This window comes from Lactuca serriola, chromosome 8 (genome assembly GCF_051521515.1).
Source record: "Lactuca serriola cultivar US96UC23 chromosome 8, Lser_US96UC23_V15, whole genome shotgun sequence".
NCBI classification, from domain to species: Eukaryota; Viridiplantae; Streptophyta; class Magnoliopsida; order Asterales; family Asteraceae; genus Lactuca; species Lactuca serriola.
The window spans coordinates 23,662,060-23,688,632 of record NC_136415.1 but is presented as its reverse complement, the minus strand read 5'-3'; the positions used below and the strand labels follow the sequence as shown (position 1 = coordinate 23,688,632).

Genomic DNA, 26,573 nt, shown 5'->3' with positions numbered 1-26,573 from the left:
CTAGGGTTTCTGGGGCCGGCCTATGGGGGCCCGTTTTATGTAGCCCCCTAGGAGCCATTCAGAATACACACGAAATCTGAAAGCTCTCTCCCTCTCTCTGCGTTTTTCTTCTAGTTTCCAAGTAGTCGCTTTGTGTTTGTCGATTTCCAGTGCTATTGGAATATCGATCAAGCTGCATTAAATCCTGGGGTTTTACTCTGTTGCTTACAGCCAGTAGAAGCGAAGTAAAAACCTTTAAGGACAGGAATCTGATCCGTGCAGTTGCTTCAAGATCAAGTCAGCAATCAACAGGTCGGTTTTACTTTTCTGTCTTGAGTTTAATTCGTCCAATAACAGGACAGTCTTCTTCTACCTTTCTTATAATCAGATCTAATCGAGAAGGATAGATCTGGTTTCTGGACGAAACTTGGTAAATATAATAATAATAATTGAATTTATTATTCGCAACTAATCGACATATAATTCACAATATTATTTGTCGGTTTCCTTGCGCGTCTTTTAGTTTGATTTACAACACCTGGTGGATTGAAGGTGAGAGCACGTGCGATGGATTGAGGAGTTATGTCTTCTTCAGTTGATGTGTTATCTTTTCGCATTCTTGTCATCCGTGATAGGGCTGGTGTTGTCGGAACAGGTGGCTCTGGTGTTGGTGTTGTTGTTGGGTCATCGATGTCAATTATTATGAAGCGGATGTTGTTAGGTGCTGATGCCCTCAACATTTAGATAAACATTGTTTTTGTTTGTTCTTTTTGATCGATGATGATTGCAGGCAGTCTGTTTCTGTTTGTGTGGGGGTTGTCAGATATGTATTTGTCAAGTGATGACTTTAACAACTTTCGACATGATGTTTCGGATACAACTGGAGGTATGGTGTCTGTAGTGTCGGTAATGGTTACTGTCAATTTGTACCTATGGATATAGAACAGTTGTAAATTGTGTAGTTGGTGAAGAGTTGTTTTTTGTTTGATTGAGTATATACTTACATGTAGTTTGGTTTTTCAGTCAGCCCATGTGCAATGCAGTACCAGTCATAACCTCTTCTGAAAATCGGATCTTTGCAGATCAGACATGTTGCTTGGTACCAGGTGTTTTGGAAGTGAAAGTCCTTGATTGAAGCTTGTACCATGAATGTTTTATCCTATAGGCAAAGGTGACCTGGTTGTGGGAGTACAAAATGGTGTGTATTTGTAAAGAGTTGTATTAGTGATATCATCTTACCAGCAGATCAGATCGGGTTTTTGGTTTCATGTCATGTAAGGTTGAGGGGGTTCCAGATGGTGTCGGCACTGGCCTTGAGGGTCCTGTGAATCTGAGGTTATATACTTGTTGGTATATGATATCGATGATATGAAGGATAATATTGTTCTGTAATGTATGTCACTTACAAATTAATCAGTGCTGTTGTCTCTGGTATATCTCTGGATTCACATAGATATGTGTAGCATGTGATGACCCATATCGTAATGCTCCTGTATGGAAGTTAGTTGGTGATTAAGGGCATCAGAGGATACAGTGTCATAGTCATATCATATATATATATATATATATATATATATATATATATATATATATATATATATGTATGTATGCTAGTATGTAGAAGAGGATACCATTAGATTTTGATGGTTTTAGGTTTGTTACTGCAACAACGGTTGGCGTAGCCGCATGATCCAGGGCGGCACGGTTGAATTTATGTGGATTTGTTATGCATTCTCTCCATAGATTGATTGCGAGGTCACTACCACTATTGAAATTTTGGTTGTTTTTGGTGCTAAACAGTGATGTTAGAACTTATAAGTGTAGTTTGATGGTTATTATATATATACCTTTCATCTGTGAGAATAAGTAAGACAAACGGTTCCTTATTTGTTTTCGTGCAATCTCTTGTCTTTGATAGAACACCAATGAAGTATGTTTAGAAGGAAATATAAGTATGTAAAAAGTACTGGTACTATGAACTTGTTTATTGTGAAGAATACCTGGATAATATGGTGGTGTTTCTCCGAGTTCTATCAGATGCGACTTTGAAACAAAGCGAAACCAGTTTTTTGGAATTGTTGTTGTGTCTGGAATTGGTTGTATGATAGACTTCAGACCAACATCTATGTAGATGTCATTTTCAAGAACCTTTTGATACTTGTCTAACACTGGGCAGCTGTAATCAGATATGACATAACACTCTGAATCATTAAAAATGGATTCAATGTAGCTCTGATTTGTTCGTTGTCCAAGAATTTGAATTGCATCAGCCTGTACGAACAGATTATTATAGTGTTATAATCAGTGTTATTATGTGTGTTTTTGGGCTTAGGTACTCATATTAACTGGTAATCGTATATGTTTTTTTAACAAAGAAAGCAATTCTTTTCATCAATATTAAAAGGCAATTGGTAATGCTTTGGTTGATATGAAGTTTAATTGCATGAAACTTCATGTTCAGAAACTGTTATTGTTGTATTCTTATAAACAGGTATGGCATGTTGGTTGGTACATATTTCATTTGCTGAATTTTTTTCAACTTTCAACCCATTTTGTTGTCATATGTTTTGGTAGGAACTTACAAATCTGTCAACAACCAGGTACCAGGTTTCATATTGGCGGACATCGTGCTTCTATTTACGTAGGATTCTATCATGTAAGGGCCCTTCGATACCCTCAGCTTTGAGTTCTGAGATACTCGTCATCATTTGTGTGGTCTCTCTAATATAAGAAAAGATATGGAGGTCAATAGTATATCCAGATGAATATAAAAAAGTGAATAAACATGTAAAGAGTTTTGGAATAGCAAAGAATGTATGAAAAAAGTAAAAAGTAGTAAGGTTCATGAAAATAACTTTCTGCAGTAGATCTTTCAAGACAACATTTTTTGTTATGTTGGTTTTCATTGTGTCAGTGTTGTTTATTAGTATCTTTATGGAATCCGGTGATGTTGCATGGGAAAGGGCAATGTAAAGTTGTCCGTGTGCGAAGACAGACTGTGACAAATAGATACCAATTTTACGTAGTGATTGCCCTTGACTCTTGTTGATAGTCATTGCGTAACAAACCTTAACTGGAAACTGTTTTCGCGAAAAGATGAATGGTAGATCTGATGACTTATGTATGAACTTTATGCGTGGTATATATACACGTTTTCCGATGGATGTACCGGTTATGATTGTGGCTTCGATAACAGTTGGTAACAATTGTGACACAATCATAGGGGTACCATTACATAAGCCTTCTTTTTTATTTATGTTTCTTAACAACATTATCAGACAGTTGACCTTAAGTAAAAGGTCGTGTAGTGGTATTCCTGGAAAGCTTAGTTGGTTTAGGTATTCAATTGGATAGAGCCCCTCCAAATCCGATGTATGTTTTCCATTTGGCTGCATGGAGTTTGTGCTACTGTATACCTTCGCAGCTGTTGTGACTGTTTCTAAAACATGAGTGTTTATCTCATCTGCTGAATCGTTTTTGGGACAAACTATTGCTCTTGATGAAAGGTCTCCTGCAGTCGGCTGCTTAAGTGTACCATCCCCATAGACAAAATCTATTAAGATTTGCAATGAATTGGAGGAAGGTGAAATTAGAAGTGAAGGTGGAATTTGTATCCAACTTGTGTCCCGTGGGTCATCTTTGTCAGGTACACCTATAAGTCCATAACCAATAGCCAGCAACCACGTGGCAAAATCCGATGAGGACATTGTACCGTGAGGTACTACATCACAGGACTCTAGTCTCATGTTCGTATGTAAGAAGTGAATACTAAAGTATTTCCATAAATACGAACTTGGTAGAGTTAATGCTATGATTTCGGAACGTGTACTCTTTGGTAGAACAAGAAGAGTTTGGCGTAAATCACCACCAAGGAGTATAGATATGCCTCCGAATGGTTTTTCGTCGCAATCCAGGACATCTCTAAGTGAACGGTCCAAAAATTCAAAGCACCTTCTGTTACTCATCGGTGCCTCATCCCAGATAATGAGTGTTGTATGTTGCAGAAGATCTCCAAGGAAGGTGCGTTTTTTTATATCACATGACTTTTTGTCGTTTAAATCGATAGGTATTTTGAACCTTGAGTGTGCAGTCGTGCCAGAGGGTAACAAAAGCGATGCGAATCCAGAAGCAGCAACAACCAAAGCAATCTTGCCACTCGACCTCAAATGTGAAAGAATAGTTGTCCACAAAAATGTTTTACCAGTACCACCGTGTCCATAGACAAATATTAGTGTTTGTTTTTTTGTCTTGTATGGAAGTAACAACTTTGTTGTAGACTGATCGCTGGTCACCGTTTAGCTTTGGTAGGAGATCATTGTGATGTTTCAGTAGTGCTTCCTTGTCGTAGCTCATTTCTTCCAAGAGCAGTTGATTTCGTAGGACAGCAATCATATCCATTGACGGAACTGGAAGAGGAAGGCCAAAGTCTGCCATCGATTTTGATGGGACCGCCGAACGGAGTGTATCTTCTAAATCATGAAGCAGTTGTTGTTCAACTATCTCTGCAACAGAAGCAACTGTCTTATCTGGTATTTCAGTTGTGAGGCAATGTAAATGATCGTCTTTCATCTGATCACACGCTGTATTCCACAGCAAAAGTGGATTGCTAACCTCACAGAATAACAGTAGATGACAGAAAAGCGATCGTAGTTGTGATGCAGTTGCCCAGACGGAAGCCTCTGTGAAACATGTCAACCACTCGATATCATCACCTATCAATCCAAGTGCATTACAGGCAGCTCTGAAAGTTGGGTAAACAGTACCAGAAACGGTACGCAAGTCATCAAACGATGTACATCCTTTCTGGTGACATAATAGCATCCGTAAGTAAAATAATTCCCCACATGTCGGATGTACAAATACTAGCCGGCCTACCGCTTTTGATGATTCATAAACCCGCCGACCCCAACTCTTACTTATTTTATCCCATTTGTAACTTTTTGGATAATCAAGATATGTCAATTCATGACCTTTAGGGTCCCTTGAGTTGCTTTCGAACCATCCAAGTAGCGTTGTTATGTTGGCAACTGGATTAGATAAAACCTCGGGTATGGAGCTGTCCCCTTTGAAGATCAATTGTTGCATATTTTCTTCATGAACGGTTAGAATCTGAACAGATGGATGTCGATGATGTATATTGAAGTCCAAAATCCGCCATGCTGCCTCATGTGGACATATATATCGCCCATCCGAAAAAATTTGGACTTCATTTATAGGACGACTATCTTCATTTGCAGATCTGTGAAAGCTATCAGTAGGCATTGAACTGGATGATCCATGTGAAGATTCTGCCTTTTGGATACAATATCTAACACGGTCTGGACCTTTAGAAATATACTTAAATAGGTACTTAATCATCATGCTCCAGCCACAGTACTCAACATTAATATGTGCACGGAATCTTGAACAAAGCCTTTTGTTGTAGGGCACAATATATCCATTGTCAACAATCTGTCCATATTGGTTAGTGTAGTGCGCAGTTGAGCTACGTTTGTACCGTACATATCCATCTGTGTCAAAAAATGTAGCAGGAAAAAATGGCTTAGGGAAGTGTTTACTGCATTTACCATCTTTCATACATGGAGCCTTTTGGTTAAGTGGTCCACATGGACCATGGATCATACAGCTTGTTATCGTCTCGTATAATTCTGCCTCATTAACTGGATCCGGCAGTTCAACTGTGATATACCTGTCAACATCACTTCCTATTTTTATCCGATCTGACGCTGACACCCACACCAAGGTATGACAATGAGGAAGTCCTCTTTTCTGGAATTCAATAGTATAGAGATCTGTGATAATGTAGAGATTAAATCAATTAACACTTGTTAATACATTTGCTATAAAAGACGATATAGGTATAAACATATATTTTTTTGTAAAGCATGAAATATTTAAATCATAACAGACTAAGAGCAGCAAATTTGTACAAACAGCCAATAGTATTAAACTGTGAGAAAAAAAAAATACTAAAAACGTACACAGAAAATATACGTACAAACGTAACTCTTAAACAGTTATGAACAAAATATGGAAGAAAAACCGAAAAACAGGAATTGCAAAAGGTAACGTAAAATGGAACAGCTACAATGAACAATCACACATATTACATATAACACATGGACTCAAACTATAAAAAATTTAAGATAACGAATATGTCGTTACAGACGTAATCGACGAAGAGGCAACAAAAATGTAAGTTACAGATATAGTAACGGAAGGACAGATAGAAAATAAGAGTAATGAATAGAATCCAAACAGTGTTAATATACAGTGGCTGGAAACAACAGATAGATAGAATTTGTAGGACGAAAAAATAATAATAATAATAAGAAACAACCGCATACACAGATCATAGTAGTAACATATCCAATGAGGGGTAATTTTGGAAAAAGAGACAAAATATAAAAAAAATTAAAAATAAGAAACAATTGCATACAGAGGTGATATGAATTCAGGGGTAATTTTGGAAAACCAGAGAAAATATCAGAAATACTTATGTATGAGTAACCTACACTATAGCAAACTATATATTATATACAAGGGGAATTAAGTTTTGTGTAAACAAATTAAAATATGATAGTTTCTACCATACAGAGACAGGAGCAACAACTAATCCATAAAAAAGTAATTCTGGAACCACACATAGTTTGTACCACAGACAGATAGAAGTTATAGGAATCTAAATAAAAAAATAACAATAACAAACATTAAAATGCAGAGGTGATATCAACTGAGGGGTAATTTCGGAAAAACAGAGAAAATATTAGAAGTGCATATGTATCAGTAACCTACTCCAGAATAAACAATATACTATATAAAAGGGAATCAAATTTTCGTTAAACATATGAAAATACAATACTTTCTACCATACAGGGGCAGCAGCAGCAAGTTATCGATAAAAGGCTAATTTTGGAAAGACACATAATCTGTACTACAAACGGAAACAATAGGAAGCTAAAAAGGAAAAATAACAACAACTAACAATAATTTTACATTTTGTTTTATTAATATATTTAGAATTTTTAAAACGTTATTATTTTTGTATATACACATTCAACAAATCCTATTTATAAATTTACACAATTCGTTTACAATTGAACTTGATTCTCCAACCTTTTGTCTAGAGTGACATCTTTCTAACATACCTAATACCACGAAAGGGATATTTTTTTATTTTGGAAAAGAAACCTTAGGGGATGCAGCACCAAGATATCAATAGAAGGGTAATTTTGGAAAGACAAAATGTCTGTACCACAAACGGATACAATAAGAACCTAAAAAAATAAGTAACAATAACAAACAATAAAATGCAGAAGTGATATCAATTCAGGGGTAATTTCGGAATAACAGAGAAAATATTAGAAGCACATATATATCAGTAACCTACTCCACAATACATAGTATATTATATAAAAAGGGAATCAAATTTTCGTAAAACAAATGAAAATACAATACTTTCTACCATAGAGGGGCAGCAGCAGCAACTTATTGATAGAAGGGTAATTTTGGAAAGACACATAGTCTTTACCACAAACGGATACAATTTATAGGAAGTAAAAAATTTAATTACGATAACAAACAATTGCATAGAGGGCTGGCAGAGTTAACATACCAATTCAGGGTTAATTTCGTAAAAACAGACACAATATTAGAAATACATATGTATAAATAAGCTAGTGAATAAGAAACTGTATATTATATTAAAGTGGAAATAAATATCCTTTAAACAAATGAAAGTATAATACACAACTGATCAGACCAGTGGAAACATTAGAAACGTGTAACTGTATGCCAACATATATATATATATATATATATATATATATATATATATATATATATATATATCATTATCATTATATACTTATAAAGCTAGCATTTTTTCTTAAATCTCATGCATTTGAAACTCCCATTCATTTTTCCTTTAACCACATTCATTTGAAACTCCCATGACTTTTCAATTTCTTTCTAATAATGATTATAAGTTGGTTAATAAGCTTAATTAAATATAAAACCTTAAGTTTAATCATATATAAACTAAATTTCAATATTAAAAGAATATATTTTTTTTCTACTTATAAAGTTATGTTTTTAACATTTAACATATTATACTTAATTTATTAGGTCTAATATGTTGTTGTATGTAACTATTTTCATTTTAAAGCTACAACTTTTGAACAATTTGTATAAAATACTTAAATTGTTATTTTAAATACAACCTAACAAGATCAACTTAAATATAAATTTTAGTTTAACTTAAACAACCTAAAGAATATTTTGTAAATAGTTAAAAATGATAAATTGTAGTGTCTTTCTAATAATGATTATAAGTTGGTTAATAAGGTTAAATAAGTATCAAACCTAAAGTGTAATCATAAATAAATTAAATTTCAATATTAAAATAATATTTTTACTTCTATTTAGAAAGTTTTGTCTTTAACTTTTAACATATTATACTTAATTTATTAGTTTTAATATGTTGTTGTATGTAACTCATTCTCAATTTAAAGCTACAACTTTTGAACAGTTTGGACAAAATACTTAAATTGTTAATTTAAATATAACATTACAAAGTCAACTTCAATATAAATTTCAGTTCCACTTAAAAACTCAAAGAATTTTTTGTGAATAGTTTAAAATGAAAAAGTGTAGTGCTAAATGCAAAAACTAAATTGTAGTATCCGTTTAACTAAAATATTTCCTAAAGATATTCTTATAATCGTTAAAAGTTTTCAAATAAGTTGCTTAAAATAACTTACAATAACAATAGTTAAAAATAACTTTGTATAAATGATTATACTGTTACCTTTAAAATAAAATAAAATTTGTTTGATGTTTTAAATAATTACAATGATCGAAATTAAAACTTTAAGCAAATAAATTTAAAAAAAAAATAATTAACAATAACAACAACTATAAATAACATTAATCTATATATTATATTTAATTTTATTGATGAATAACCCACGGGTAGAAGCCATTCAAAAGATTGAGATTATGCAGTTTTAATATATGTATATATTATCATATAATTCAAATTAATCAATATATTATATCAACTTAGTATATGAATTATTATATCAAATTTAATAACCACATTATTGTTATATTTAAAAAAACATATATTGGTAAATATTTCAGCTATATAGATGCTTCTGCGCAATGCGCGGCCATTCGCCTAGTATATATATAGGGTTAGGATTAAATATGAACTCTAAATATAATGTGAATGTATGACTATTTTTGGTCCATTAGATTTAAAAAATTGAATGATTGTGATCATTAGATACATGATATTAACATAGGGTAGCATTTAGGATATAATTACACCTAATTAATTGTGTGGGTAAATTAGTAAAATTTGTTAACAATAATTTATGGAAACTAAACATATTAAGTGACGAAATTTAAATTATATTTCAAAAAAGAATATTATATATTGTAAATTTGATCTTAGTTATTGTATCGTTAACTATGATTTATATAAATGTCTATATATTTTTAAATTTTTTTTTATTGTTTGTGCATTCTTTAAGAATATGATGTAATAATTATGCACATTGGAAATTTTATAAGAATACCTTCATTTTTTTTATTGTATTGATTATTATCCATTCATAAAAATATGATATACTACAACATGCTGAAAATTCTTTCAGAATACCTTCATTCTTTTGTTTCATTTTCATGGATTAATGTATGATATTTTTATCGATCTATGAAAAACAATGTTATTAATTAATTTTTTAATAATTTGTTTTAGCGTAACGTAAAACCTTCTTGTAAAATTAGTTATTTTGATTGAATGGTTAATAATTAGCATTAAACGACGGTTAAACATTTGTATTATGAAAGAATGAAAACTAATTAGCATTCTATTACTGTAAAATAGTTGATTCTGCAAGAATGGTAAATAAAATAGTCTTGTATACATGTACAGATCGTATCAATCATGTTTCATTCTATAAGAATAAAATGCAAAAGGCTTCTTTCATTCTTTATAAATAAGTTTTTTCATTCTTCAAACATTACCACCTTCAAATTGGTGACATTTATGAAATATATTTCATTCGTTAACAACGAAATGCAAAAAAGACATAATAATATCAAATAATATAAGACTCATCTATATAATTCTTTAAGAATCATATTACATTTTAAAGTGAGGATATTAACCGAATAATTCTTGCAAAAAATAAGCATTTTTGAAGAATTCTTTAATATTACAATGTCTACAACTTTTGTGTTTCCACTGTTTCTTACAAAAAATAAACATTCTTGAAGAATTCTTTAATATTACAACGTATACAACTTTTGAATAATTCTTTAATTCTTGCAAAAAATAAGCATTCCTGAGGATATTAATAGAATAATTATTGCAAAAAATAAGCATTCTTGAAGAATTCTTTAATATTACAATGTCTACAACTTTTGTGTTTCCAATCCATGTCGATTACTACCTGCATCACTGTCCTCTCCCACCATCTACTTGTATAAAAATGCCACCATAAACATATTGTATTTCCATCTTTCTCTGATTGATATCAACTACTACATGTTCACCAATTTGACTTTTTAAAATAGCATAAAAACAAGTTATTTATCAAAATAAAACAGTAGGTCATAGAAGAATTCACTCATTTAGCACAAAACTAATTTATATTTTTTTGTAAGAACAACCTCACAATGTCAAAAAACAAAATCTTAATCATATTATGTATCTCAAGAATGAAACTTTGATAGTTTTCTGGATATAAGTATAATATTAGCAGCAAGCCTCACCAACTAAAATAATAGTAGCACCAATAATAAAAATATGCCCATATCTACACAATTCTCAAAAAATACAAAAAAATGCGTTCATACCAAATTTCTACTTGATGAATATGGATAACATAATAAAAAAACACATTCATGACAATTTTTTGCTTGCTAAATATGAGTAACATAATGTGGCAAATTTCTATTTGCTGAATATGCATAACATCATAAAAAAAATCATCCATGACAATTTTTTCTTGCAAAATATGAATAGCATAATCAAAAAAGGCAGAGAGGTCAAATGGAGAAGAAAAAAAATACATCATATCCATGGCAATTTTGATACTTATATACGAGTAAGATAATAAAATAAAGAGAAAAGAATGATACATACCTGCAAAGTCTATGTGAAGAAATTGATCGGCAAAGATGATTTAGGTTGTTGCTTATGATTGATGCTGTATTATGAAGGCTGGATTATAGTGATTGTGGAAAGATCGCAGACGGCAATTTACACAACAATTATATTAGATATGAAAATTTATATTAGAAAATAAGAATAAATTGTTACATTTTCTTTCTTCTTAAACATGAAATGTCCCAAGGTCTGCAATAAGATAGACCAAATATATTAGATATGAAAATTTATTATAAAGAAAAGCTTGAACAAACAATTATCATCAACCAGAAATAAAAAGGGCTCTTGGAAAATAAAACATAGATACCCAATACATACTTAAGTACCTATCGAGTTTTACCTGATTTGTACAAGAAACAAAGTTCTTGCTAGAAGTCCATGGATATAGTCAAGCCCACAAACAAAATTTCAGATGCAAACTTGCAAAAGCAATTCGTCGAGCAGTTGGTAGGCGCTAACCAAACACAGAAAAATAAAAAATCGTGACTTCCCTCTTTCAAAACTCGGATCCTAATCATCATTATTCCAGTGAAAAGAATGGGGCTAATGCATTGCAACCTGCCTTCTGATGAATATTAACATGCAGTTCGCGGTTGTAAAGAGGGTGACGTAAAGAAGGTTGTGGTGTTGTTGGTTAAAAAATGAAATAACGATGATTGGTATGGCAGATCTGTTCCGATGGTGAATGGTTACGGTAAATCAGATGATGGGTAATGTTGATCTTGATCGAAACGAAAACGACATGGGTGATGATTGACGATAAACTTCAGTCGCAACTAAGGTGTCAATATCGGCGATGGAAAGGTGTGTAGATGATGATGGTGATCAGTGTTTGAAGATGAGCTGATGAATTCAATTAAATTGCCTAAGTAAATGGATTTTGAATTGACGATAGGTGTTTACCTTTCCTAAATTATTGGTTTTTAAATTTGGTTAGTAATTAACTAATCAGTGAATTTTACCACAATGCCCCTATTGAAATGATTGGTCCGGAATAAGCCATACATTCACACAATATATAAGGTTTATATATGAACCTAACTCTCTCTCTCTCTCTCTCTCTCTCTATATATATATATATATATATATATATATATATATATATAATTAAAAGGAAAAGAACTGCAATTCAGTTGTAAAACACCAAACTAACATACACATAACATACACACATATATCTTAAATCTCACGATACACACATATATCTTAAATCTCACGAAATACACATAATACATATTGAAGGTAAAAGGGAAACCAAATGGAGAACATACATGCTTCAACGACGCCAAACGTTTTGTCTTCCTTAAGAAACCGGATAAAGTCATGAACTTTGATATTGAAGACCCTAGCAATGATATCAGCTCTACTATGGGGATCGGTCTGATGATGTGCATCCATATAGCGGGTGATCTCTAGCAACTTCACATTGCATGTAAACGTGATAAAGTACTGTGGGTTGCCATAGATCCTACATATGGAAAGGGCGTCTAGATAATGATTGTACATGAACCGGGGACCACCAATAAACGATGCAGGCAAGAATACACGTTTCCCAACAACAACAACCTCTCTATTCCCCTTTGAAAGCGCATCATAGAGACCACTAACGTAATCGGACCGAAGATTTGCTTGATGTTTTACAATGTACTCCAAACGGCCTTCTTCTATACATGTATATGCATCTACTAAATACCGTTGGAAGAGACGGGATGAATTTACAATTGGAGACCAGATATGTTGACGGGCATGGATGTAATATGCATAATACATATTGACAGTAAGATTTTGAGCAGCTGCACCCCTCTGATTACCAAGTTTCAAACGGGGTGACCAACCCTCTTCACCATATGGAAACAAAAGGGGGTACTGTAAAGGCATATAACTCGGGTGTAGCTTACTGATACGTTGGGGACGACCAGATTGTGAGTGAACTATAATGTCATATGTGGTAGCTGTCGTGTCATCACCACTCACAATACATCCCAACGAACCTGCTGAGGGCAGATCATACCTACGGTCAGGAACAATGTTAAACAATCGAACCGCATAAGACTGTAAATTACTTCCTTCGGCTATCTGTTTTGTAGTCTTGAAAGTCCGCACATATTCATTATTAGCAGCAAAGAAGTCAACCAAAAACCTGACAACAATTGGGTCCAAATTGCTTCCTTTAAGATCATCAAAAGCCCACAATCGATTTTCTACTTCGTGATCTGTATCAAACAGGTAAAGCTGCAAAAACCTCGGACCTTTGACAGGATCAGGAGACAGAGAACCAATCTTGTGACTGATCTGACGACCTGATATCTTAAAAACATAGGGACCCCGACTATCATTCACATCCTCATCAATATTAGCCCCAAAGGAAGTCATGGAAAACAAACTGTTATAGGCCCTAATATCTTTTAAAAAATTTCGACTTTCATACAACGCAATAAACGGAGCTGGAAACGGAGAAGGATACGGAAGGACAACGGTGCCAGCTCTACAACAATGGGTGTACCGTGCGTGAGCAGCGGTAGACACATTAACAGCCCTCTCGACATACCAGAATAATGCACCACAAAATTCACATACCCAACTGCAATCACCACAGTCGTGGTACTGGGGAAGTACAGATAGTCCATCTAGACGCCGATACTTTCGTCGACCACCAATATCAACACCACCCGACGACGACGTAGCGTCATGACGGGTCCGCTTAGTCGGAACCGCCATGACATGGAAACAGGACCAGACAACGGCAACAAACGAACCAAAAATAAGAAAAAAAAGTATAGGAAAGAAGAAGAACGAACTAAATTTACCTTGATGATACGAAGAGCGAAATCCATACACTGTTGCAGATGACGAAGAGAAAAAGAAAGACAGATGGAAAAGAAAGAAAGATAACGAATCCAAAAGGAAAATATCAGAAAGAAAAAACACATGGAACTGGGGAACAAATGACACGAAGATGCCAAACATTAAAATATTATTTATTCCACCTTTCTTCACCAACCATATTAATTGAGAACTCCCAATAAATGAGTTCAAGAAAACGGACAACACAGACAATTTCACAAAAATATAAGGAAACAAATATGAACATAGTCCAGGGGCGAAATTGAGAAACAAAGCCTACGTTTACTGTTCTTTTTTTTTTTCATTTCCTTATATATATATATATATATATATATATATATATATATATATATATATATATATATATATATATATATATTATCTATTTTATTTTTATTGTGTACGTATAATAATCAGTGTTTTAAAATCCGGTTTGAACCGGCCGGTCGAACCGGTTGGACCAGGAACCGGGGAAGAGAACGGTTCAACTATCACCGGTTTTATACTAATTTCTGAACCGGATTGAACCGGCCGGTTTTTAGAAAAAACCGATTGAACCGGTCAAAATAAACCGGTTGAACCTGTTAAACTAAATAAAAATACATAGAAAAAAAACCATTTTCAATAATAAACTTTGGTGAATTTTTTCACATCTATTTAGATTTCCTTAAACAAAAACATATGATAAATATTATAATGTTTTTTGATGCACTTGTATTCATTTGAAACTATATTTTGTTTTGATGTTATACTTTATTTTCTTTTGTCGTGTGTGAATTGATGTAAAAACTTATAGTTATGTGTTGTTTTTAATGTATTTATATTGATCTACAACTTATTTTTATATGTATTTTAATGTTTGAACTTGTAGACGTCAAATTCATAATTTATATATGTATGTATGTGCAGAAAAATAAGAAAAAAAATGAAAATTATAGAAATCGGTTGACCCGGCGGTCGAACCGGTTAAACCGGTTGAACCGGAAACGGATCGCTATACCGGTTCAACTAAAAAATCGGTTTTTAAAACATTGATAATAATAATCTATTTTTATTGTTTTTCAAATTATGCCCTTGTTTTATATATATATATATATATATATATATATATATATATATATATATATATATATATATATATATATATATATATATATATATATATATACTAGTAAGATACCTGCGCGATGTAGCGGCACGGATATGATGATTAGTTTCTTTTTAACAGCCGGCGAATAGTTTATTTAATAGGTAAATGATAATTTCAACTCGACGATTAATTTTTTTTTTCAAACATGTAGTTAACAAAAAAAAACCTTTGGTTGTAGTCTTTTTGTTATTGACGTTAAACATATAAACATATCAAATTCCAAAATAGTTACATATAAACATATTAAATTTGAATTAATTTTAAAAATGCAGATTGAAAAAAAAGAAATTAATTATCCCTTAAAATCTGAAATTTTCCTTTTTTAATATAAGTTAACTGATCAAAACATATATATATATATATATATATATATATATATATATATATATATATATATATATATATATATATATATATATATATATATATATATATATTCTTCACCTTTTTTTTTTATTGTCATACCCCTTCCATTATTACATTTTAGGTGAAAAGATAAGAATCTGACAATGTTTCCGTGCAAAAGTCTTTTTTTTTTTTTTTTTTTTTTTTTTTTTTTTTTTTTTCATTTTCTTATCTCCATCTCCATATCTCCATCTCCATCTACTCTAATAAATGAAGGTTTTTTGCCACTTGTCATATTCTCATTCAATTTGCCACATGTAATTTTATGGTAAATTTAAATTAATTTTTATTTCACTTGTCATTTTATGGTTTTTCTATTTTATTAAATGTCAAATATTATTTAAATCTAATAATAAATGCATATCAATTTCATTAATGGACTTTCCTTCTAATTTCAAAATTACTAATTTAAAGTTTCATTAATTTCCTTTATTTAATTATCTAAATTATTTTTTTAAATTTAAAAGAAAAAAAAAACACTTTAATTTTTATAATTCAGTTCTCACTTTTCTTATAAATTCAAACTTCTCAAATATTTTGAATTTTATATTAATTTCTTTTAAATAAACCCATGTGATATATGGGTCTCACACCTAATATTCTAATAAAAGAATAGGTTTAATCTCATATTGACAAGTGTCATGCAATTAGAACCCCTCATTAATGTTATATAGCATTTGTCAACATATTAATTATTCGTTTCAAATTTCAAATTTTAAATTTCCCATTCTAATTTTACTAAATTAATAATTGATTCTTCATTTTAAATTTCAAATTTTAAAATTTCTCCATTTAATTATATTAAAATAATAACATTTGATTAAAAAATAAAATAAAATCAATATAAATTTTAAAATGATATAACTCCACGTATTTATTTAAATCAACGATTATAATTTTATATATCTAAAAAATATCTCTTAAGTAATAATTTATTTAAAATAATTGATTAATAATTTTGATTTTTTAATACGAAAGTTTGATTAATTTTATAACCGTGGTTATCACGGGTTATAAACTAGTTATTAGACAAACTAATAATTTTTGTTTAGATCAAAGTAATAATTATTTTAATATTTATTTAAATATATTATTTCATCTATGTCATTTAATTTTATTTATTATTATATTTATATTTATGATTTGAAATTTATTATAATTTATTAACATTTTATTTGTTTATATTATATAATATTCAATATTTTAGATTTTTTCTATTTTTTTTATAATGACGCCATAAACATAAACTAATAAAACATTATAAATATATTCAAACTTCCATTTATTTGTTTAAATCTGTTGTTCAACAAAGAATCAAATATTTTTTTTAACTATACAAAAAAGAATAAAAATTTAAAGATTTTTTTATTATACAAACAAACAAAACGGCATATATTTTTTTAAAAACAAAAAGTCATATTTTTTAAATTCGTCGTTCTAAACAAGAATAAGTTTTAAAAATAAAATTTTGGAATAAATACAAACAAACAAAACTTAAAAATATATATTTGACCAAAGACAAAACTGCATAAATGGTCCCTGTGGTTAGATAAAAATTGTCACTTTGGTCCAAAAATGTTTGAATTAGCATCAGAGGTCCAAACTTTTCATTTTGTTGCGAGTTTGATCCATTTTTCTATAAACTTTTTCATAATGACTATTTTGCCCTTATTTTTTTCTTTTTCAGTTTTTTTGTTATTTAAATACTTTTTATGATTAAAAGAAAAAAAGAAAAAAAAATTCATTTTCTATTTTATTTTTATAATTTTTTTATAACAAAATAAAAAAAATAAAAATAAAATCTCTCTCTCTCTCTCTCTCTCTCTCTCACAGGCTTTACTCTCGCCGGAAATCGTGAACAACACAGGCAGAAAAGATGAACACCACCGACAGAAAAGACGAACGCAACCAGATTGAAGCTCTGGCAGCGAAACCCTAACCCTAAAAGTTCTAGGTTGTGACACAAAGATCGAAGCTAGGGATTGAATCGACCGCAACCTCTGAAAACCCTAGGGTTTTAGGAAATGAGAATGGCCGCAGCCTCTGAAGTTGAAGCTCACCTGAGGGTCGTTTGATGGAGCCAGGAGGGTCGAGAGACGGCGTGGTCAGTGCTAAGCCTTGTGTTCTGTTCATCTTGAAACCGTCATCGTCTTCTTTCTTCTTCTGATTCAATCGGTCAGCAACACACGAAGGAGGAATAAGGACTCTGGTCCTCTGCCTTTGTCTGATTGAGACGAGGGACCCGATTGGAAGCAGCAACAGATTGAAGGGGATGTCTTTTTACCAACAACAATGCAATACCGAAGTTAATCGTCAAGTCTCTGAATAAAGAATCATCAGCTACGACATCCATGTTCAAGAATCAATAATCATCACCAGAAAAGTCCAAGTTCAAGAAATCAAAAACCAAAAAAAGTTTTAGGATTACTTCTCTATAACTCAAGAATCATCAGTTATGTCATCGATTCAATATCAGATCTAAATAGAGTCAAAGCTCTGTCATTTGTTTAGTGTTGAGGAAATTGGTCCATGGTGATATCAGATGTGGTAGTTGCCGCCGATTTGGAGGTTGGAGGTGAAGTTCTAAAAATTTCCTAGGTTAGGTTAAAGAAGATGATTTTGTTACAGGTTCTGGGTTTGAAGATTCCCACAAATTTTATGATTTTGTTATAGGTTCTAGGTTTGAAGATACCCATAAATTTAACTGATTCTGTTCACGGTTAATCTGGAGATTGAATATGAAGTTTTGAAAAATCCTAAAGAGTTTATTGGTTTCAATTGGTGATTGGATATGAACATCTAGACGATCGACTGCAGATTTTGATTTGTTAGAGAGAGAGAGAGAGAGAGAGAGAGAGAGAGAGAGAGAGAGAGAGAGAGAGAGAGAGAGAGAGAGAGAGAGATTTAATTTAATTATTTATTTATTTTAATTTTTTAAATCTGAAAATTAGGAAAAAAATTAACAAAAAAGAGAAAATCATATTAAAAAGGGTAAATTTGTCATTTTGAAAAAATCAGAATAGATTGGAACAAACAAGCAACAAAATAAAAACTTTAGACCAGCAGTGCTAGACCAAAATGACAATTTTGAGCAAACCACAGGGACCATTTTTAAAGATTAAAAATTGTTTTTTAGACCTATAACCCATTACAACTCGGAAACATGTTTTTTTAGGGATAATGCACCCAAAAAGTAATATAGTTTAGACTGTTTGTTTACCTTTTAATAGACAAATTAAAAGGCATCCTCTTAAAAATTAAGATATGGAATGTTTGATAGCCTCTTTACCTCTTATAAAATACCTCTTAATTGGTTAAATGTCTCTGGAAAATTCACACATAAACCCAAGTCTGAGAAAGAAAAAAGACGTTCCTGCACTATTATAACACGCCTCCTTTTCACGCTCCTTATTTTCTTCTCCTCGGGTGCAGACGCCTCTCTTCAACCCCCATTTGCTGCAACTTCGATCCCCGCTATCGTCGCCAACATCGAATTCGCCTCCGCCTCCTCCACGTTGTTCCTTTCCATCTTCACAGTTCCGATCGTCGCCACCCTCCCGCACCTCCGAAGCCACCGCTACAGGTTTGTAATCCGTTCTTCAAAAATACCTAATTTTTCTTTGATTTTTTTCTGAAATCGAGGATAAGGTCCCAATACCCTCCTCCAACTCTGATGAAAATGACAATTTCTTGTTGAAATTGATGATGTTCTGATTGAATTGTGTGTTGATTTCATCTGATGATCAGATGTTGTCTTTATGAAAATTTTGATGGACTGATTTCTGTTGATATATACTGAAAAGTTTATAGCTGAAATCAATAGTTCATGTAATTCATTTATATGAAATCATTAGTTCGTCTGATTTTTTACTGATTTGTTGTGGTTAATTTTTTGTTGACATGAAAGTGATAGAATGTTTTATGGGTAATGTTGGATAGAGACAACATCACAAAGGTAGCATTCATCCATTTTTTCATTGGTTTTCTTCATTTGATCATTATTGAAGTACATTAATCCAGTCCCCGTTCTTCCACCTAATCTAGGTCATAACAGTTAGCATCTTCTTTAATTGATCGACAATAGTTAGTTTTATTGATTATGTATCTGTCACTTGGTGAGGATTGCTTTTATAGCTTGTTTTTGTAAGGGTTGAATGTAAGAAATAACAATGTATTAATTTCAAATTTTAAACTTCAATTTGAATTTTAAATAAATTTACAATTGAAACATTCGTATTTAACATTTTGTTATAATCAGCACATTTAATACACGGGTTTGACAACCAAATACATAATTTTAATTTAATTTTTCATGTTTTTTTAAAAAAAAAATTTATTTTGAAATTTAAATTCAAATAAACTTGCTGTCTAATCATTTGTATTTAGCATTTTGTTGTAATCAACCCTTATCACAACTGGTTTTTAATATATATATATATATATATATATATATATATATATATATATATATATATATATATATATATATTTTTTTTTATTTTTTATTTACAAAGGGCTTGAACGATTTCATTGTGTGTACTTTTAGCCCTCAATCCCTACATCGTTTTATATTTTCTTCTTATTTGGTTCACACCGCCTCCAAAACACCGGCGCCACAGCAGCCTCCATCTTCAACATCTTCCCTAATATTCTCCTTCCGACTGTTTCTTGATATAACTGATTTCTTTACAATGTACTTTCTTGTTGATAATGACCTATAATTTCTGTTTCCATGGCTAATTTTTTACAAGTAGTTATTGAATTGTTAGGGTTTGCTAGTTTATGTTCGGTTGGTTGAAAATTGAAATTCAATCGTTAAGAAGAATTGTATTTTAAGTAGGACATTGTTTTGAAAACAGAGGAAATTGCATTCGTATTTGGAGCTATGATTGTATTACTAACCCATCACTGAATTGGATCTAAACTGAAGCATGATCAAGAACAAGAAAATCATAGAACAAGATCAAAGATTTTATGCATAAAAATTTATCTTTCCACATATTATTCACATTACTATCTTGTTCTCATACAATTTCTGATGTAACACATGTTATTTTATGTTAATTTGATCAACAATGCTTGAAGGTCATCCCTAATTTTGAGAACTTTTTTTTTTTTTTTTCAGAATCTGCACTTGATGGATCCTAAATACACAGGAGAGATGTTAAAGTAAGTTTTCTTGAAATATTTTTTAATCAAAAATGACTAATAACAGTACATAATAATATTATTCTTTAACTTTAATATGTAGACACTTGGAGAAACAGGATGAACTCCTCATGGATGCTTATAGATCAATGTCACATGAATTACATAAACTTCAGGTAACACATCTTTTCTTAATCTTGATTTATATATAAATCAAGTTAAAATATTCTTTAGTTTTTATAATTGACTTCCATTCCATTTTTTATAACACGCAACTAAAGTGTAAAATTGGCATTTTGAAGAAAAAAAAACATGGAAAATATCATAGAAATATTTAATTATTTAGTCTTTTTGTAGGTTGAGGAAGAAATGTTAATGCGTGCGTTTTATGATCTCATGGCATCTCAAGGTCTGGCTACAAAGGTGATATTAATTTTGTAATTAAAAATGGTTAATTTTATTAGCTATATGGAATCATTCTTGAAATTACTTATTAGTCAACGTTTATGGTCAAAGTTAATATGTTTTCTTAATTCGAATTTTGCAGAGACAAGATGGTACAAGTGTTTTGGAAGATATTGAGCCACCACAGTCAAAATCATTGGTCAATGTGGATAGTAATAAAAAACATTAAATAAGTCAAACGTTGTTTTGGAGGTTTAATTTTTGGGTAAATATTTGTTTTTGAATAGCATATGTGGCTAACGACTTTTGTTACACAATGTGGATGTGGTCTATGAGAAACGTATTAACTATGTGTACACTAACACTAAATCGAATTTTAAAAAGTAGAGCTATGTTCTTTTACTTAATTTAGTATAATCACTAGTAACTCGTCAAATTACACTAAATTTGTTAATGCATTGCTTTTTAATAACATAATTCGAAGTGTTTCATTTTAAAAAAATTTTGATTAATGAACTTGTTTCCCCACTTTTATCAAATTTTGTTAATTTACCTTGAAGATTAATGTTTAACATAAGAAAATTTTTAATGCACTTATATATGTTTTGATACCTTTAAAATAAGGCTAATATCAATTTAATTTCTTTTTAATATTCATTCAAACCGCTTTTTTTTTCAAATAATTTTACGGTTAATTATTTATGTCAATAGTTAAAGAGTAAATTTACCAATCTTCCGTTAAATAGTTTTGGATGTGGAAACCATAGCTTCAATTTGCATGAATAAGTTATTTTAAGACATGCATTGAGTGCAATGTCCTTTCTCTGTTTTCATAAGATTCGTATGTTTTCCAACAGAAGACAAGTACAATGTTCCAAAAACTTGCGTGTCTTGTGCCCTTAAATTGTGAAGACACTCTTCTCTTTCCAAAAAATATTTACATTACTATCTTTATTATGCTCATTTGAGTACCTATTTAATCAACAATACTTGAAGATCATCTGAGAACCTTCGGTTGATGTTTAAGTAAGGTTGGAGGCTAGGATTTCAGGGTATCAATAGAGATCGCATAATCTAATGGACCTTAAATATGAAGAGATTTTAAAGCAAGTTTTGCTGAAATAATTATTTTTCTTATATGATTAGTAGCACATAATGTTCTTGTTCTAAATGTAGACACTTGGAGAAACAGGATGAACTCCTCATGGATGCTAGTAGATCATTGTCACATGAATGGCAAAAACTTAAGGTGATTGTTTTTTTGTTTTTTTTTTCTTTGCATGTATTGTTAAGTGTAATATCCAAAACTTTGCTTGATTTATTATGATTTTAATCTTTTTTGTAGGCTGAGGAAGATATGTTAATGCATGCTTTTTTTGATTTCATGGAAGCTCAAGGCCGGACGACAAAGGTAATGTTAATATTGTAGTAAAGCACGGTTATCACTCAAGTTTTTATTGGACATGTGAGAAGTGAAGTAGCGTAGGTTTTGGCTACTTTCTTTACCTTTATAAGATTTTTTAATTTACAACTATTTTACTATTAGTTCTATATCTAGTATTTCTATTTTAAATCTCTCCCCTTTTAAACTCGGCATTTGTTGTGGTCTTTTTACAGAAAAAAGATGGTAGGGATGTTGTTCTTGAAGAAATCAATGGACCACACTCAAAAGACGTTGTTAATGTAGATTTTGTTGGGTGTCCTAACATTAAAATAAATTAAAGAATGATATTTGGATAAAATAAATTAAAATAATTGAATAAAATAAAACTGGTGGATTTAAAATTTCAAAGTTTATCACTTAAAAATAATTAAATAAAAAAATAATTAATTAGTTTGATGATAGATTGGGTCAAAATGTTTGATTTTGAAAATTAAAGAATGATATTTGGATAAATTCATTTAATATGAATTTAGAGATAGTAAAAATTCAATTATAAGGTTGGATTAGAATATAAGAAACTAAAAAAATATTTAGAATGTCATATTGGAGTTAATTCGAAATTTAAATGTTGAAGGGCTAATTCCACTAAATTTGAAAACTAAGAATATTATTTAGGATGCTATCCATACAACAAACACAAAATGGACTTTGATTCTACACCATGTGTGTTTCTTGTATACAGTACCTCTCACCATGGCTATCACTGCTTGGATCGACAAACTAAACGCATTTATATTGTCCCCTATGTTCGATTCAATGAACAATCTTTTCTCTCACTAAGTTTACATCCTCATCGGAAAACTCTTTGTTCCTAGAACCACATTATTCATCCTGTCCCACTCCACCACCTGAAATCATTGAAGCACCTGTCTCCACTCTTCTTGATCCACATTTCGAACCATCCCCTAACGTCACATACACCTCACCACCGCCCACTACTTCCTCACCACCGCTCACCCTACACTACCTAAAATATATGTTCAACACTCACACTTAAACAATAATCCTACTACCATTCCACCTTCGAGCTTTACTCTCATCCTCAAACCATTACTACATCCATTACCACTCAAACATTGCCCACCTCTTCCTCATCTTCAAATCCTATTCCACCAAACTCCAACCTCAAAACAGCCCACCACCACGCTCCCATCCTTCAAACTTACGACCCCATCCTAAACTTACTACAAAGCACGGTTATTGCAAAAGGTTTTCACCAACAACAAGGGGCAGATTATCATGAGACTTTTAGTCATGATGTGAAATCAACAACAATTCGCCTTATTCTCTCCCTAGTTGTTGCACAAAATTGGCAATTATGATAACTTGATGTTAAGAATGCATTCCTCCATGGTGACCTACAAGAGATGCTATATTTACAGCAACCATAGGGTTTTGTTGATCCACAAAAACCAGATCACGTGTGCGCGTTTTACACAAGTTGTTATATGGTTTAAACCAGGCTCCACATACATGGTTTCAATGCCTCTCCAACTCTCTACAGGGACGTGGCATTCATGGATCCAAAACAGATCCATCACTCCTTACCTACTCTAAAGGAGGCACATTGCTTTACATGCTTTTCTATGTTGATGATATTATCTTAATTGGAGTAACTCAGAGGTGATTAATCAGGTGGTTCACACTCTGGGTCATTCATTTTCCATTTAAGATATGGGTCGACTCCCCTATTTTCCAGGGATCGAAATCATTCCATGTGGAAAGGACATAATTTTCTCACAACAGAAATATATTTTGGAGTTACTTGAACATGAAAATTTATCAAAAGTCAACCCTATGCCTACAACGATTGTTGTTAATGCTAATATTTCCCTTGGTGACAGTCATCCACACGATGACCTAATTCAATATCGTCAAATAGTAGGTGCACTCCGGTATGTCACTTTTTCTGACGTTGATTAGGCTAGTTGTCCAGACAACTGTCGATCCACGGGGGGATATGCTATATACATAACTTTGTTACCTTGAGCTAACACGATTGCTAAACTTACATGGTTACAATCCAGTGTTTCATGCGAGGAAAGCATGTTAAAGTAGATTTTCATTTTTTTTAGTGAAAAAGTTGCTCAAGGAAACCTATTAGTCCAATCTATCTTCATAGATGATCAAATTGCAGATGTCTTTACAAAGCCCTTATCTTCTCAAAGATTCTTCAATTTAAGACACAAGCTAAAGATCGTTTCCCGAAATTAGCTTGCGAGGGAATATTAGACTAGATATATAATTACCATATATTAAGATGGTACCCACGTGTAATATTATTCTATATATATCCCACGTAACCCATTTACATAATATGTGAAAATACAATTACTGATTACCAAGTTTTTTATTCTTAACAGTATAAACAATTAAAATTATAGATTTCGAAACATATTGATAGTAGACTGCTATAAGTGGTAACCAAGATCAATTTTTAAAATTTCAAAGTGCAAAGTACTATGTTATAAGTGTTTAGATTTTCACAGTATATGTTAAAAGTAGGAAAAAAAATAAAACATGTTTATAAAGTTAAAAAATGAAATAACAAGAAATAAATCTAAAAGTATAATGCTAGAAGTGGTAACCAAAACCTAACATGTTTAGGTTTTCAAAGTTCAATGCCACAATAGGAAGAAAAAAATATCTTAATATGTTATGTTTTAGAAGTACTATCTTATAATTGTTTAGATTTTCAAAGTACGATGTGCAAGTAATAAAAACAAAATAAAAGTACAATTTCTTAATAGGTTAAATAATGAATATATAATTTTATAACTGAAATAATAATGATATAATTGCATAAGTTATATTATCTTAATAGGTTACATATTGAAACCATAGTGCTATAACTGAAATAACAATGTTATAATTGCGTAGATTTTCCAAGTAGATGGTCTTAATATATATATATATATATATATATATATATATATATATATATATATATATATATATATATATATATATTCCTATCGAGTCGTTGTACTTGAAAATCTATACAACATTGATTTTGCTTACCACTCGTAACATTAAATTTTCAATTTACTTTCCATTTACTTTTGTGTGTGTATGTATGTGTGTATATAACTGAAATAATAATGATATAATTGCATAAGTTATAATATCTTAATAGGTTACATATTGAAACCATAGTGCTATAACTGAAATAACAATGTTATAATTGCGTAGATTTTCCAAGTAGATGGTCTTAATATATATCACGGGATATATATATATATATATATATATATATATATATATATATATATATATATATATACACACACACACACACACACAAAAGTAAACGAAAAGTAAATTGAAAATTTAATGTTACGAGTGGTAAGCAAAATCAATGTTGTATAGATTTTCAAGTACAACGACTCGATAGGAAAATAAATAAGAGTACAATGTCTAAATATGTTACGGTGTTAGGTATAAACCCAACAACAACCAACTGTCGATTTTCTAGGAGGAAGCGGAACCAAATCCCAAGTACAGTAGAATGTAATGCATTCATCTCATTGAACATTGCCTTATCTCAATCCCGAGTCTATAAGAGCCTCCCTTAGATTTTTAGGAGTGGAAACAGAAGACAAAGACGATACAAAGGTAGTATAGGAAGGGGATAAACGATGGTAGCTCAAGAAATTATAAATTGGATAAGGGTTACGAGTGGAACGAGTACCTTTCTGTTCAGCTACGGGATGGTCTAAATCTGGATCTAACACTAAAGGCATGATTGACATAGCAGGGGAGTTTGGTAGGCATGTAGTGTCATCAGGCTCACTTAAAGGTTCTGTTGTGGGTGAAGTCACGTGCTCAAACGAATGTTCATCGAACAAGAGTCGGTCGGTTGGGTTGGACCGGCTGATGTCGATGGTAAGTAGGCAAAGGTGGCGGCGTATTTGTGATAGGGTCCACGGGTGGTGACGTATCATTGATTAGATTTGTGATCGGATCCTCAGAGTGGAAGTTTAGTGGGTTATGTGGATCATCTTCAAGTACGAAAT

The 26,573-nt window shown here is 31.4% G+C and overlaps 1 protein-coding gene and 1 long non-coding RNA gene across 2 annotated transcripts; one reads left to right on the top strand and one right to left on the bottom strand.

Moving 5' to 3' along the window:
- Positions 1 to 4,176: 4,176 nt before the first annotated feature.
- Positions 4,177 to 13,879, bottom strand: LOC145066707 (uncharacterized). The gene is made up of 2 exons (XM_079013984.1): positions 12,433 to 13,879; positions 4,177 to 5,771 (listed from the first exon to the last, which is right to left on the bottom strand). Exons 1-2 carry the CDS (start codon positions 13,877 to 13,879, stop codon positions 4,177 to 4,179), a joined length of 3,042 nt encoding a protein of 1,013 aa, XP_078870110.1.
- Positions 13,880 to 18,876: 4,997 nt separating this feature from the next.
- Positions 18,877 to 21,515, top strand: LOC145071029 (uncharacterized). Its single transcript, XR_013690195.1, has 5 exons — positions 18,877 to 19,143; positions 20,686 to 20,729; positions 20,812 to 20,884; positions 21,066 to 21,131; positions 21,256 to 21,515. It is a non-coding gene; the product is annotated as an uncharacterized LOC145071029 (long non-coding RNA).
- Positions 21,516 to 26,573: the final 5,058 nt, after the last annotated feature.